This window comes from Myxocyprinus asiaticus, chromosome 20, assembly GCF_019703515.2.
Source record: "Myxocyprinus asiaticus isolate MX2 ecotype Aquarium Trade chromosome 20, UBuf_Myxa_2, whole genome shotgun sequence".
In the NCBI taxonomy this organism is placed as follows: domain Eukaryota; kingdom Metazoa; phylum Chordata; class Actinopteri; order Cypriniformes; family Catostomidae; genus Myxocyprinus; species Myxocyprinus asiaticus.
In genome coordinates this window covers 18,256,044-18,271,681 of record NC_059363.1, presented here as the reverse complement: position 1 = coordinate 18,271,681, position 15,638 = coordinate 18,256,044, and the positions used below count along the sequence as shown (strand labels likewise).

Here is a 15,638-nt window from a genome sequence, read left to right as displayed (position 1 = left end):
TAAATCAGTATTTCAAAATTCCTTGATATTTTCAGGTTTTCCATTAATGTGGGAACCCTAGAGACAGCATTAACAATGTGGCAGAATTAACTCTCTCCTCAGATTCAATTCTTAGTGGATTTCATCAATCCTTAACAGACTCATACATGGACATGGTAGCTCTGACAATTAACAAACATGGATCCCAATTGTTTTGCATGGCTGCAAAGTTAGATCACCCAACAAAAACACCATCTGCCAGACCACTGCAGAACCATGCACATGACTCTGTTAGCACAACAAAACAGCACAATCCTGCTCAAACAATGAGCTGTTTCTCTCACTTTTGTCCCTTTCTCCCACTTAGTAAATGTCCCCCTATCATAAATTCCATTTTCCCTGCAGATTCCTTTAGGAAAGCCATGTCACTCCACATTAAACCACACAGACCTGACGTCATTTGTCCCTGTTAAGAGCTCTATTGTAACAGCCTCTGCTCAGTGATATGTTGAGCACTGCTAGAGAAGAACTGGAATTGTTGATTGGCTGCAAAGAAATATAAACACTTCAGTAAGGCATAACAATCATTTAGAAGATTTTTAACCAAAAGTTTTAAAATTGAGCTAATCAAAAGTTTTAAAATTGAGCTAACCAAAAGTTTTAAAATTGAGCTAACTAAAAATATTATTAAAGGGACAGTACACCCAAAAATTAAAATTTTTTCATCATTTACTTACCCTCGCATTGTTTCGAACCGTTTTACTTTTCTTCATCCGTGGAACAAAAAGGAAGATGTAAAGCAGAATGTAAGCCTCACTTTCATTGTATGGAAAATAATATGCAGTGAAATTGAATGGTGACTGAAGACAACATTCTACCTTCTCGTTTTGTGTTATACAGAAGACAGAAAGTCATACACGTTTGGAACAAAATGAGGGAGACTAAATGATGACAGAATTTTTATTTTGGGGTGAACTATCCCTTTAAAGATCATTCTAATCCAAAACGGAACTGGTTATTCATTCTGTTTTTCTCACATCTGTTGATTAGATGTGGATTGAACCAATGTGCTTCAGGCTATGTAATCCCGAGCCTTTATTTACAGAGCTGATCACTGTTGGTGGAGAAAACCTTGCTCCAGTGGTGTGGCTATTTGCTAAGCAAATTACCAGCAATCTGAGTAAATCTGGCTAGTCTCATCCTCTCCTGCACTCTCTGATGCAAAGTGAGTTGGACAAGCATGGAGCCAAACAATACAGTCGCACATGAGAGAGCCGTATCACACACTCATCGGAGGAAAAGGCCCTTGGGGCCCCAGATTCCTGAAAGCACTGCAAACCTCCAATGCTCCCGAGGAAGGAAATGATGCAGTAAAACTAAAGGGAAGTGAAAAGGGCTCACTAATTAAAAAGGAGATTCCTTAAATGTTTTCAACCATTTGATCCATCACTAAAAGGAAGAAAATAGGTTCAGAAATGAATGAGACTGAGTGTGTACATGTGTTCTTAGATCTTAAATGCCAGAAATACCCTTTACAGTCAGGGCTGGTATCAAGATGCGATCTTTGGGGGGGCATTTTGATCTTTAGGTTTGGTATGAGGTTGTCTCTACATTTGACCGAGAGGGGGGAGCCAGAAGTTTCTGGGGGGCACATGGAAAATCTTAGACCAGGCCATGTTAACAGTTTTCTGCGACCTTCTGAGTGTAACCTTCAGCCCTAGCAAGTATAGATAGTAAACAGTGTGAATGACATAAACAATAAATTACAACAATGAGGAGTCCAAGTTTTTATATTTAAGGACATTATTATCTGGGGCAGTAGAAACAACATGCAGGCTTCTTATTTTGAATTTTGTATCATTTATATTTCTTATTGCAGTCTATTATCTAATTTAAAAAAATAATAAATTATTACAATTTTCTTTTTCCAACAGATGAAAATCATTATTTTGAGGACAACAGCATGATTCATCCCACTATGCAGATTTTATTACACGTTTTATATAAGATGCACAAGCTCCCGTACATCAGATGTAGTTTTTTTTTTCTTTTCTTTTCTTTTTTTTTTTCCTAAACTAGATGTTTAATCAGATCTGAACTGGCTGTGCGCAGTTGTCATTTGCCACGTAAAGCGGAATCCAACAGGAAAAGCGCAGCCGCCCCGTCAGGCTCTGATGTTGGGAACTTCTTAAAGTTATTAAAAATATATTAACATAGCACTGTGACACGTCTCAGGCAATACACTTCACGATAAGTTGCAAACTGCACCAAAAGCATTAAAATAATTCGGAACATGTGCGCGTTACAAACACTAGACGTATTCCACATACTTCCATTGGATACCTCAGTGTTTGGGAATTTCATAACAGTTTTTGGGCGACTCACCATCTTGCGGGATCCTTGAAGTGAATAAAGATGTAGTTTAAATCCTGTATATGGTGACACAAAAACGGTTAGGTCCAAAACAGACGCAAAAGTTTGAGTTTTCTCTGTATCATCCTTAGGAACTGCAACTTTTCTGCTGCGTCTTTTATCAAAAGCAAGCCAACCTCCTCAAAGTCCCTCCTTCCTCTGAAGCATCATTGGTGAATCCTTGGGATACCAGTCACTGATTGGTTAAAATACACGTCGATCAAATTTCCAGCGATTCTCCGTGTGGATAAATACACGCGTTCCAATGTGCATCACGTGGTGTGTGAGAACCGCTCCGCTGCACCTTCAGACAGCTTCACTCACATCCACAGGCTGTCCGCATTAACTCAACCAAAATTAGTACAATTAAACGATTGGCTCGAAAATGTGTGATTATTATTATGTTTAGTAATTGAAATATCTATATTATATGTAAAAATAAATAAATAAAAAAAAATCATGATCATTTTACATCATTATTCGTTTTCCCAACGCAAACAAACAAAATAGTCAAGGTTTCTTTGAATGCAGGTTGTGATTGATATGACGCTGCTTTGAAATATCCAAACAATACACTCTGTTTTCTTCAATACCATCTGACTGTTTTGGCATATTTCTGTTACTATGTAGCACAGGTCACAAGCTTTCGTTTATAAGTTCGATAAAATATATTTAGTGTAAATTGTAGTATCCACTCTACATCCTGCCAGAACGCCGAAAATGCTGTTTGACAGATGATTTCAATGTTCTTGCGGTTTTGTAATGCCCTCTAGTGGCCACAACATCACATACTCCCTGCGAGCAACAACAACCTTACAAACGTTACCCTGGGTGTTTGCCAATAATTATGACCTAATCAATACCTTATATTGGCTTGGCTGATCTCAAGGTAGCTTTGTTTCTCAGATATCTTTGACGCAGTGTTCAGCTGCACTTTTCCGTTATTTGGGTTTGTGTGTACAAATCTAATTTCTGTATTTAAAGGAAAGGGTCACCCAAAAATTAAAATTCTCTCATCATTTACTCACAATCAGGCAATTTCAGCTGTGTATAACTTTAGTTCCATGCACTGCAAGTGATGGTAACAAAACTTTGAAGCTCCAGAAAGCACATAAAAGCAGCATAAAAGTAATCCATAAATCCATGACCAATCCATGTCTTCAGAAGCAATCCAAACGGTTTTGGGTGAGAACAGACCAAAATATAACTCCTTTTTACTATAAATCTTGACATCAGCAGTCTCCTTGGTATCATGATTTCAAGCTCAATTACACTTCCTAGCACCATCTAGTGCTCTGCACATGCATCCAGCACTAGGAAGTGTAATATGGTTTGAAATTAGTACGTACATGTACATTGAAAAAATTGTTATATTTTGGTAGGTTTGCACCCAAACCTGGAAAAACTGGATTATTTCAGAAGACATGGATTAAACAATTTGAGTCTTATGGATTACTTTTATGCTGCCCTTATGTGCTTTTTGAGTTTCAAAGTTTTTTTTTTCACTATTCACTTGCATTTTATGGACCCACAGAGCTGAGATATTCTTATAAAAAATATTTGAATGTGTTCTGCAGAAGATAGAAAGTCATTCACATCTGAGATTTCATGAAGGTGAGTAAATGATGAGAATTTTCATTTTTGGGTGAACTATCACTTTAACGAAAACACTGCAGAATGAACCCCCAGTCCATAATTAAGCATTCAAGGAGATAAAGTCTGGAGTTTAAAACTGCAACAATGTCATCTTGTTTTAGGCATTCCTCCTTAATGTATATGTACAGTACAGTAGTAGATGTTTGTCCTTTTTTCACCTTCTGAAACTGGAGTTCTAGTGAGAAAACAAACACAATAAAATTCCTTGGCTAAAACTCTTTATTACTTCTCTCTTCTAGTTAGTTATATAAACACTCCAAAATACCCAATAACACAAACAGTAGTTTTGAAGCTTTAAATAATTAATTTCAAGCCAAAATCTTTTTAAAACAAAAACATTATTATTATTTTTTTTTGGCAAGAGTAATAACTTAAATTGAATTGTGCATCCACTAATCACTGCTGGTTAGTGGTTACTATTTATATATACAACAGACTGCCAGTCAGCTCATTGTGAAAACACAAGCACTAGCTTGTTGTTATGGCTAAACAGTATTAAAACACATGAGTTGAAACAACCATGAAATGTAACAGGAATTCATATAAATAATCACTTACTTTTACGACACATTTGAATAAAGACTTTAGAGCCAGAAAGACTTGTTTGCTTAAAAGACAGACATTTTTGCATCATATTTTGTTCTCAGTCAGAGTGATACTTAGATAGATCACAGACCCCAATGGCTTCCATTCATTTAGCGAACTGTTCCTGACACAAACTTTAAATTCACACAAATCAGCAGTTCTGACTCGCTCTGTGAAAGAACAGGCTGAAAAAGCTGAAAGGTCCTTTTTAAACCTGAAATTGTGCTGCAAGAGTAAAAACATACACCATAAAACAAAGTCGATGTATATTAGCAGCAGATGATGTCAATTAAACACTTCAGTGGATTTTACACTAGCACTGCAATCATAATACATTTAAGTGAATACAAACTTTTAAAAAGCATTTCTGGTATAAATAAATTCCATCATGTTTTGTCGATAGACAAAAGTCTTATTGATATCTTTGGCTGGATACACAGGTACACTGTAGCAAAGAGACCAGAGCAGGCTTCACTTTTGAGGAAGCTCAGGTCTTTCTACCGGTCTATACTGCCCAGCTTGTTGTTTTCTTGAGGTATGCAAGTGAAGCAGTAGGCAAGGCAAATTCAAGCATCTGATCAAACAGATTAAGATGGCCAACTCCATGCCAGATTGATCCTAGCAGGGACAGGAAATAGGATGATGGCAAAACTGAGGCAATTCTGAACAATTCTCCATTCCTCTCTCTACGTTAGAGCTCTTTTAGCTGCTGGCTTTATTCTACCTGTTGCTATCAGAAAATACCGCCTCATTCTCATCCTCACGTAAACCTGGGCTTTTACTCAGATAAAGCATAACGATGCTGCACAAGTAGTTTTTATCATTACTTCATACCTATTAGTTGTATATTTGTATATGCTTGTCTATATGTATTTATACTGTACATGTACAATGATATGGCACCGTGTGCATCTATTGTAGACAGATTTATATTTATATATGCTTTATATGTCATCAACGTTAGCTTTTGCTCCTCAACTTCTTCTGAAGAATATAAAAAATCCATAAATGCCTAAAATCTTCTTCTTTCGGCTGCTCCCGTTAGGGGTCGCCACAGTGGACCATCCGTGATCCGCATATTCCACTTAAACAGATTTTTATGCCGGATGCCCTTCCTGACCATAAATGCATAAAATAAAGTGTGTAAAACATAAACCGAAGAAATCAATATCTAGATCAGTATTTAGAACTCAAAATGAATCAAAATAAAGTAAAACAGATTCCTCATTATCCCTTCTCACTCCCTGGCACGCGTGCACACACACACATTCCATTCTACACAGATAATTCACTCTCAGTCAGAACAAAACCCGTTTATGCAGAACACAAAGAGCCCAGTCAAGCATCCACAAAGTTCAGAGAAAGTCACTGCCCCACCAAACAGCCTTCAGCTACTGAACACCTATACATACAGAATCTGTAAAAGTAAAATCTTTAGTAGGCTAAAAGGAAACCAAAATCAAGGTCAGATGGCTTTGAACTGATGTTTCTAAAGCATCATTTTTAGTGAAGTAGAGAGATCAGGTTTGGTCATGATGTAGTCAGTGCTGTCTTTCTTACATGACACTGAATGACTGAGAATAACAAATATGAGCCTCCTAAAATTAGATTAAAACTTGCAGTGAACAGAAGATACAGACAAGGATGAGAAACATTGTGCATCACGGACTGTTAATGTAAAAGAGAGGAGAGACTTAAAAAGCCACTTAAAACCCAAACAAGCATAAAAAGCTTTTCAGGATGTACAACGCAACATAAAGAGGAAGTTGAAATAAAACAGAAATTATGGTATTTACAGGCCATTTCACTCAGTCACATGCAGCAAGAAGTTAAACACAGCCTCCCCGAAACATTCATCAGTGTTGTGCCAGTCCTCATCGTTTTAAAGGCCAAAAACTAAGCATTACAGCTACTTCAAATACAGAAACCAAACTGAACTAAATGCGCATTTGCTTATCTGTGAGGTCACAAATAAATAAAATTGCAGTAGTTAGTAGTAGCACTAAACGTAAAATTCTTAAACCATCACTGCACAAATTAGTCCCATAACCATGCCCTCAACACCCTTGTACAGGTGTCTCTTCTCCAGATTGCATTTCCCATGAAGCCTTGCTCTTTCAATCGATCAGCTAGCATGGGGCTTGCGTCGTGCCTGATCTTGAACTCGTCCATTTCCTGGCACAGGTTTGTTATTAAAGTTCCAGTCCACAGGACTGAGAAGCTGCAGGGTTTTCTTGTGCGTCCAAATGGGGTTGAGAAAGAAGGTGAGCAGGAAGAGACCAGAAAAGAACAGTATTCTCTGAGCCAATGGGATGTGCGTATTCATCTCCTCCCAATGATTCCAGCACACCCACCACATATAGTAGGACAGAATCATCCGGCAGTGAAACATATGGATCATTATCCACTGGTTAGCTTTCCAAAACAGAGTCTTCGACCAGCCAGCCTTGGAGAGGGAGTGAAGAAACATAAGAGCTTGAGTTTAATTTAATTTGTAGTTCACTCAGTCAACTATACAGAGGGAATATTTAAATTGCAATCTGAATCATACTGATATATCTCTAATCAGACTTAAATCTAAAGCAAATTAGAGGATATTGTTGTCCTTCACATTCTTTAGGCCAGAAACAATCTATATGAAAGTATGCAAATGGAGGTGAATGCATTTCAAGCACATGGTCCCATTGTAGATACTTAATGTACAGTCATGTGATACTGTGGCGGTAACAAACCTCAGTACTCAAGGGTGCGATCGAGTTCAAATGAACGTGTGCCATTAAACTGGATGTAATTATTCAGGTAGCTAGCAACATGTTGACAGTTTAAGTAACTTTAACTTTCCAACTACATATGTATTTATTTATTTTGATTTGTTTGGCATCTTAACAACAAAAAAACAAAGCATGAATAAAAAAAATAAAATAAAAAAAATATAGAAAAGAGATATGCAGGAGAGGTTAGAAATCCTTATGGGCTTATTTGAATACCTCACCTTTTCAATAACAAACATTTAACTCAATGTGGAAAGAAATATATATAAACTGCCTGGTCAAAAAAAGTCGCATACTCTAATATTTCGTTGGACCGCCTTTAGCTTTGATTACGGTGTGCATTCATCGTGGCATTTTTTCGACAACCTAATGCAATGTCATAACATTTATTTCCATCCAGAGTTGCGTTAATTTTTGGCAGAGATCTTGTATTGATGACGGGGGAGTCGAACCACTCCATAAAGTCTTCTTCAGCACATCCCAAAGACTTTCAATTGGGTTAAGGTCAGGACTCTGTGGTGGCCAATTCATGTGTGAAAATTATTCCTCATGCTCCCTGAACCACTCTTTCACAATTTGAGCCCAAAGAATCTTGGCATTGTCGTCCTGGAATATACCCATGCATATGCGACTAACTTTCACTATTAAACGTAGCCGTGAGTTCTACTGTCGATTTGTAACAATGTGACTTCAAGCATTTTAGTGATCTCCAATCACAACCATTCAAGATTTATTTCTGACCTCATTTCTTCAGCGAAGCCGACGGTTCACCACTAACCTTCCAGTTTTTAATAATGCGTTGGACAGTTCTTAACCCAATTCCAGTGATTCCAGCTTTCTTTGTCCAGCAAGAGTGCGCTCCGACTCCATTGTTTACAGAGCTGAACTGACGTGGCTATACAGACAGGGTGGAGTTCAGCGGTGTCTCTAAGTTGTTAACTAGTTTGTGAAATACATACTGGAAACTTAATAAACAATGACCCCATAATTTTCCCTTTTCAATATTACTACTATAACATTAACCCTGTCCCTGACAACCATGTCACTCATGTCTGTTAGCCAGCTATAGTTTGTCAGTGCAGTCAATAATGTAGCAGATTGAAAGGTAAACATCAGAGCATCTTTTTGCAGCTCAGCAGTCAACAGTGCGGTGGTGGATTTTGTCTGCTGAGTGTTGATTTCAAGCTACGTAGTTACCTAGTTGGTGAGACACAATGCTGGAAAGTAAAATAAACAACGTCCGTCTTTTACTCTCCGTGACAACGAGCTTATTGCTAACTAGTTAATCACGTAGCTACTTTCATTGTTGTCAGCTGAGTGGAAGCTAATGAGTAAACATGTATTCACCAAACTGTTTTGTTTAGGATTCACAGTTTGGTATCCCCTTCAACTGAACAATTCCAGTCGTTGCATTTATAAAATGTAATATTAAGAAGTCTGGTTTTCCACTGTTGAAAGTTTCCCCTGAACTTGTATAGCAGGATACTGTATAACACCACTGCCGCTGTTTATCTTGACTCGGCAGAATTAATATAGTCAGCATTTGACTGACACTAAACAGTACTGATGTTTATTTAGCTATTTATTTTATGTATTCTTTATTTTAATGGTCAGCATTTGACTGATACTAAAAAGTACTGATGTTTATTTAGCTATTTGTTTTATTTTATTTATTCTTTATTTTAATGGTCAGCAATTTACTTATACTAAACATACAGTACTGATGTTTATTTAGCTATTTATTTTATTTTTATTTATTCTTTATTTGCTCAGTGTTCATTTCTAGAATTTGTTGACAATGTATAATGTCAAATATTCTTTGATAAAAATATTTTTTTTAAGAAAGCAGCCTTCTGAGTATCTTTGCATAGTCATATTGTTGCAAAATCGGTGAAAAATCCACATAGAAAAGGTCTGTTTTCATTCCAGCTCACAAATTTAATATATCAGCCACCATATAGGTAATCTGTTAATTTTCGGTATCGGTCTCAAAAATCCCATATCGGTATATATAATATATATACACACACACTAATATATAAGAAAAATAATACAAACAAAAAATATATATATAAAAAATTAAATAAATAAAAATTCCACCAAGTTAGATCAAAAGTAAAATAGAAAATACATAGACATACGATTTAAATGAAATAAGTTCAGCAGGAATACAGAGAGTTTAAGCATTTACAGAGTGACTGGGTTCATCAGGGTGATCCTTAATCTGTGTTTGAAGTTATTTAGGGAGGTTGATGTTTTAGCAATGTGGAAATATGTATTCCAAAGAAATGAACCTCTCTATTTAAATGGAAAATTGACAATGTGTAGTACGATATAAGGGAGGAAGAAGGACATTGGAGTTATATGAATGGATTTGTGCATTTAACTCAAAAAATCCATTAAAAGATGTGGGCAACTTATTTGGGCTATAATAATATTTATAAATAAAAGTGCATGACTGAAGTATATCAATATTGTTTATGGTATTGTTTATTTTTAAACAATGGAGCAGATGGTGCAAAGCTACTTGAAAAAGTAGCTAGCCTTATAAATTTCTTTTGTGTATTGAGCAATGTCTGCAAACTGGAAGGGTAAGTGTTTACCCAAACAATATTGCCATAAATTATATATGGATAAAGTTGTAATACAAGGTTAAAGGCACCCCTGATGAACCAAGCCTCTAATTTTTCTTATAATACCTACTGATTTCATTATTTTAGTAGGAATAAAATGTATATGGTCTTTCCAGGACAAATTTATATAAGAAATTTAGTAGATGAAACCAGTACCAGTTCATATCCATTAATTGAAATGTTTAATCTTGATTTGCAGTATTTGTTTCTTAGCTGTAAATATGGTGAAATTAGATTTTTTTTTAACATTTAAAGACAATTTATTTGTCTGAAACCATTCTGAAATTTTATTCAAACCCATATTTGGTCATGCATTAAAGAATCTAAATATTTATATGATATGAACAAGTTGGTATCATCAGTTAAAATAATAGAAAACAAAGTTGATGAGTTGGACACAAAGGCTAAATCATTAATTGAAATGAGAAATATAAGTGGAGCCTTGAGGTACACCACACATTGACCTGGTCCTTATAGATGTACAACCATTAACACATACAAATTGTTCACGATTACAAACATAATTAGACAGCCCTTTATAAGTGCAGTCAACTTCTTTAATAATATAGCATGATCTACAGTATCAAAAGCTTTTGAGAAATCCAAAAATATCCCAAGAGCATATTCATTTGTATTAATAGCTGTAGAGATTTGATCAAAATAATAAAACAATGAAATTGACCTAAAACTGAAAACTGACTATATACAGACTGTTTAAGCTAATGCCAGCTTTAGCACCCATTGCAGCAACACTGAGAGTGTAATGCGTACTTGCGTTGGGTTAGGAATTGCATTCTCACACATATCGGAAAGGAACGATGCACGAAATCAAGATTTTGCCACTAAAATAGTTTGCATTGACACTTGCATAGAGCAGGGTTGGAAATTAACTTTTCCATTAAGGGGCAATATTTGCCCCCTGGATTTGATTTTCATGGCCATTTTATACCTCAATAGGGTGTTTTGTTTTCTAACCAAATAAAACATATAAGGTTTAATATAAGGTGTGACATTATCCTTTTATGTCAAATACTTAAATTTAATCAATTAACATGAATAACTAGATTGAGAATTTATTACCTCTTACCCATGAAAGTAATTTAACATCAACTCAAATGCCCCTATATTCTGAATTTCGGTTACATTTTTGTCACTTTCAGCTGCATTTTTGCCGAAGTCTTTTTAGCAAGTCATTTCACTTGGCAGCCATCTTTGGAAAGCTCTCGGGCAGGCTGGACAGCTATTTTTCCTGTGTAAACAAGTGACATACATGTGGAGCTCCTATCTACTTGAATAGGGAAAGACTGAAATCTCCAAAATGATTGGTCAAGATTATGATCAAAGAACATATTTCAAATCAGCAGTAAAATCTGACAACAATGGTTTCATAAATTGTGCTTTTACCTCAGATTACACTAAAGACTAGATTAGATGGCTTGTCTAGCTAATGCACATGCATGTTCTTGAGTTGATTGACAAGCAAAGCCTGTATCTAAAATGTGATTGGCTCTTTTACCTTTCTTCTGTTGAAAGTTCAAATTTTTTTCAATTTTTTGTCTCTGTTATTGCCCTGAGCCCCCCTTAATTTCTCCCCCTTGTATTATGTTTCAAGCCCTACCAGGTGAAACTTAAAAAGTTCCTCTTTTAATAAATGCAGAAAAACATGTATAAATATAGCAAAACTATGACAGTACAGAGTGCTCTCAGCTTTGAGGCTAGACAACTTGAGGAAGACAGGAAGATGAACATGCACTTCTGCCACATGAAAACGGAAGTGAAAAAGGCCTGCAGAGAACATGGAGGCGTTTCAGCAGCTCACTAATGGCTTTAGTTTCTTTGCTAGTCTGACACTTCAAGAAGCTTTTCCTACACATTCTATTTCAGTTTCAATCTCAGTGATAAACTGATTAAAGGAAAAGTTCACCCAAAATTGAAAATTCTCTCATCATATACTCACTCTCATGTCATCCCAGATGTGACAAAAACAAAGATTTTTTGAAGAATATTTTAGCTCTGTAGGTCCATACAATGCAAGTAAATGGGTGCAAAATTTTGAAACTACAAAAAGCTCATATAGACATCATAAGCAATCCATACAACTCCACTGGATTAATTAATGTCTTCTAAAGTGAAACGCGTGTGTAAGTGTGCAAGAAATAGATCAATATTTAATTTTTTTTTTAACTAAAAATGTTCACTTCCGGCCAGCTGTGGTATGCAAGTTCAAGAGGGTGGAGTTCAAGCTGCCTCTCCCAGTAGTAGTGACGTAAGCGCGTTGGCATGTCAATATCGTCGGATCCCTGGGCTTGTCTGAAATCCATAGGGGAAACATTTTCACTGCACACCCTCAATATTTTGAGTGGCTCAATGGGTGTATTGAGTCAGAGAGCAGCCATAGTTTCAGTTGTTCAAGATCACTGATAGGAAATCGGTGAAAACATAGTCTTTCCTCTGTTGTAAACAAGACTGTGCTTCCGTATAGTTCACATTTCATGCGTCAGTTCTTGCGTGAACTTGCCAACACACTTATGTCGTGCGAGAGGCTGCGTGACCTCAACCCTTGTGACCGTGCATACCACAGCTGGCCGGAAGCAAACATTTTTAGTAAAAGAAGTTTTAAATATTGATCTATTTCTTATACACACCTAGCGTTTCACTTCAGAAGACATTTATAAATCCACTGGAGTCGTATGGATTACTTTTATCATGGCTATATGTGCTTTTTAGAGCTTCAAAATTTTGCCACCCATTCACTTGCACTGTATTGACCTACAGAGCTGAGATGTTCTTCCAAAAATCTTCGTCTGTTTTCTGCTGAAGAAAGTAAGTCATACACATCTGGGATGGCCTGAGGGTGAGTAAATGATGAGAGAATATTCATTTTTGGGTGAACTATTCCTTTAAGTTAAGATAATTTTTTTTTATTTATTTATTTTTTATAATTTTTGCCTCTAACCTTAAGCAGCATCCAGGAGATGCAGGTGAAGGGGGTGCTCATCTCCAGCAACAGGGTCACCATAGGGAGGAAATGACCCAGCCAGTCCCACACGACTGCCCCCACAAACCCTGCCAGGGCAAAGAAATGGTGCACAGCTAACGGCAGGTCAAAGGACAGGAACGCCACATTGGATGCATGTAGGGCCGCATTTTCAAACAGGAAGAAGCCAGTGGCAGTCAGCACGTTAAACCAGGACCAGTTCTCCTGCCCAAGAATCTTATCTGAAAAGACAGTAGAGTCCTCCATGAGCGTTCGAAGCCCTGCCACCATGCTCTGGATGCCAAACACTGCCCGTGTAGCAGCTAAATCCCAGAAGACCTACAGAGAAAGATATAGATCTTTATGCTAACCAAACACATAAAACTTTAGTTTTCTAAAGGTTCATATTCAGAGCAAAAATCAGCTCTGATCTTGGTTATCACATTCAGATTAATTTCCATTTGTTAAAAAAAAAAAAAAAAAAAAATTTAACTTTAACTATACACAAAAATGAAGGCACCTTTTCTTTGGCAGACAGCGAGCGATAAGTGAGAAACAGTAGTTTAGATATGATGTGAAAGAAGAGAAAGATGAAGGTGTAGAAGATGAAGCTCAGGCCGATGATCTTCATACGAACGTCTTGGGAAGAGTAGTCCATGCTTAAGTTGTGACCGGTGGCTGTTGGAGTTAAATTATCTGGCAGGAAGGACACTGCTCAGCTCTCTGCATGAAAGAATGTTCTTCAGTGATATGCCACTGCCAGTCCCATATGAAACCAATTACAAGCCTGGAAAGAGGAACAAACCTTTATTATATTACACAGACACACCTCCATCTTCCCTCTTTTATGTGCATTACTCATTGATACAATCATCTGTCCTTACTTTACCTTAATGAACCTTTTTTGTTTAACTTTATGGGCCAAATTTCTGAGCACCATTTGGTGAAACAGCAGTTAAAAATCTTCAGTTTATCTTGTACAGTCGCTACTAGCTCTGATCATGCTGATCAGAAAAACCAGCTGCTTGTATTACACCATCTGTCAGCTGAGATTAAAATAAATAAAGAGTAAATAAAGAGCAAGACTCTAAACACCACAACATCCACACCTTTAATCTGGAGTCTGTTGTAATATACCAGTATAAATAAATAACATTAAATTCATTCGAAAAATTATATGCTGTGCTGTGAAGTCTTTGAAGTGTTTTTGAAAAGTTATATTGTGATTTCTTTGACCTTACCTTTTGTAGACTCAGGCCGAAGTATTCCGTTTCCTCTTGTGTCCATGAAACCCATTATATGCCCCCTTTAAAGATCTCAACTATCCAAACAGATCGCATTCCTTTACCGTGCATGAACTACACAGCGGTGTCTACGAGACGAGCAACCGTCATATGACCTCGCTCAATCATATGACCAGGCTCACTGGTAAACTCTGCTTTGTCGACCTCTGCTGGCAGTAATGAGAATCATTAACAAATGGGTCAACGACGTTTTAAAAAAACAGTTAACCCAAAAATGAAAATTGTCTTATCAATAGGCCCTTTCCCACCTACAGTCCTGGTACTTTTCCCTCAGTAACTTTCTAGATGAGAACTCTTATGAGGAACGGAATACCCAAGGAGACTTTTCCTCTGTTGCATTCACATTCACAAAAGGAACCACTGTAGTGACGTAATCTAGTATCGACCATTTAGACATCTAGTATCGATGGTATTTGCACGCACGTTTCAAAAGCAACAACAACAAAATCAACAGCACCGATGGAGGACGCCGGGATCGGAGCTACACTTTTGTTTGTTTAGGGCTGTTTTATACGAACTCTGGCTGCATCGGAAACGTAGGCAGCTGCCTTATCAGTTAATGGTTTATACTACAGTGTTTTTAGTTGAATGGAACTCTCTGAACAGCTTAAAAAACACTTTATTTCATCCTATCTTCATCCATCCTTATACAGCCTCCGAAGGCAGCATTTACCGGTTTTCCTACGCAGCTTGTGTCTTCAGGTTACAGTTTAAACTAGGCACAAGGCGTGCATGCTGCCTCCAGAGAGATGAGACGAGGCGGCGAAATGTGCTTTAACCATGGAGCAAGTCCATGTAGTAATCCAGAAATCACTTTATCTTCTGTATAGTCACACAGTACAGATGCGATGAAAACTCAGATAGTGTCTCCCGATTAAGTCACACACACACACACACACACTTACTAGGGTGGCCAGACGTCCCGTTTTTCCTGGGACAGTCCCGTATTTAAGCACTTTTTCTAGCGTCCCGACTTATTCTGAAAAAAATCGTGTTTTGTCCCGTATTTCCCCTCTCCTAAAATGTCTCTATCGCCTTTGCGGCTTTCTCAGTCACGTGAGTATTCTAATCAAAGGTAGCCAAGGATATGGCTTGTAAAACCAATAAAATCACATCGTGTTAATGTTATTTGAAGTACATAACTGGATTAAACTATCCAATCACAATCCCCTATCAACAGATGTCCAGTTAGTGAACTGATTGCAAGTGAAGGACTTTTTGCTTATCATTCGGTTGTGCACGGCCATAGTTTTCGGTCGCTGACTGCACTGCGGAATTGATCAAGAAATTGTATGATCCGAAATTTTCTTCTGCCCGCACC

General features: G+C 37.1%; 2 protein-coding genes across 4 annotated transcripts in view; both read right to left on the bottom strand.

Annotated features, from left to right (window-relative positions):
- LOC127410857 (rho guanine nucleotide exchange factor 10-like) overlaps positions 1-2,526 on the bottom strand; it is a 94,972-nt gene extending 92,446 nt beyond the window's left edge. For both annotated transcript variants that reach the window (XM_051646066.1, XM_051646067.1), the window contains exon 1: positions 2,365-2,526. The gene's annotated coding sequence lies outside the window, so the exon portion shown is untranslated. The remainder of the gene's footprint in view (positions 1-2,364) is intronic.
- A 1,726-nt stretch (positions 2,527-4,252) lies between these two features.
- Positions 4,253-14,394, bottom strand: LOC127410861 (protein CLN8-like). Of its 2 annotated transcripts, XM_051646073.1 has the most exons (5): positions 14,255-14,394; positions 13,903-14,059; positions 13,534-13,800; positions 12,993-13,352; positions 4,253-7,078 (listed from the first exon to the last, which is right to left on the bottom strand). In XM_051646073.1, exons 3-5 carry the CDS (start codon positions 13,669-13,671, stop codon positions 6,758-6,760), a joined length of 819 nt encoding a protein of 272 aa, XP_051502033.1. In that variant the 5' UTR covers positions 13,672-13,800; positions 13,903-14,059; positions 14,255-14,394; the 3' UTR covers positions 4,253-6,757. The 2 variants fall into 2 exon arrangements, with proteins under 2 accessions (XP_051502033.1, XP_051502034.1); XM_051646074.1 differs by lacking the exon at positions 13,903-14,059 and having other exon boundaries at positions 14,255-14,392.
- Positions 14,395-15,638: the final 1,244 nt, after the last annotated feature.

What these genes read in the sequence shown, in the direction of transcription:
- LOC127410861 (XM_051646073.1), bottom strand. Translation starts at nt 13,671, where the DNA reads ATGGACTACTCTTCCCAAGACGTTCGTATGAAGATCATCGGCCTGAGC. An exon ending in CGCTGTCTGCCAAAGAAAAG is followed by an intron (nt 13,353 to 13,533) that starts GTGCCTTCATTT and finishes CTTTCTCTGTAG; the next exon opens with GTCTTCTGGGATTTAGCTGC. An exon ending in TCTCCTGGATGCTGCTTAAG is followed by an intron (nt 7,079 to 12,992) that starts GTTAGAGGCAAA and finishes TCCCTCTCCAAG; the next exon opens with GCTGGCTGGTCGAAGACTCT.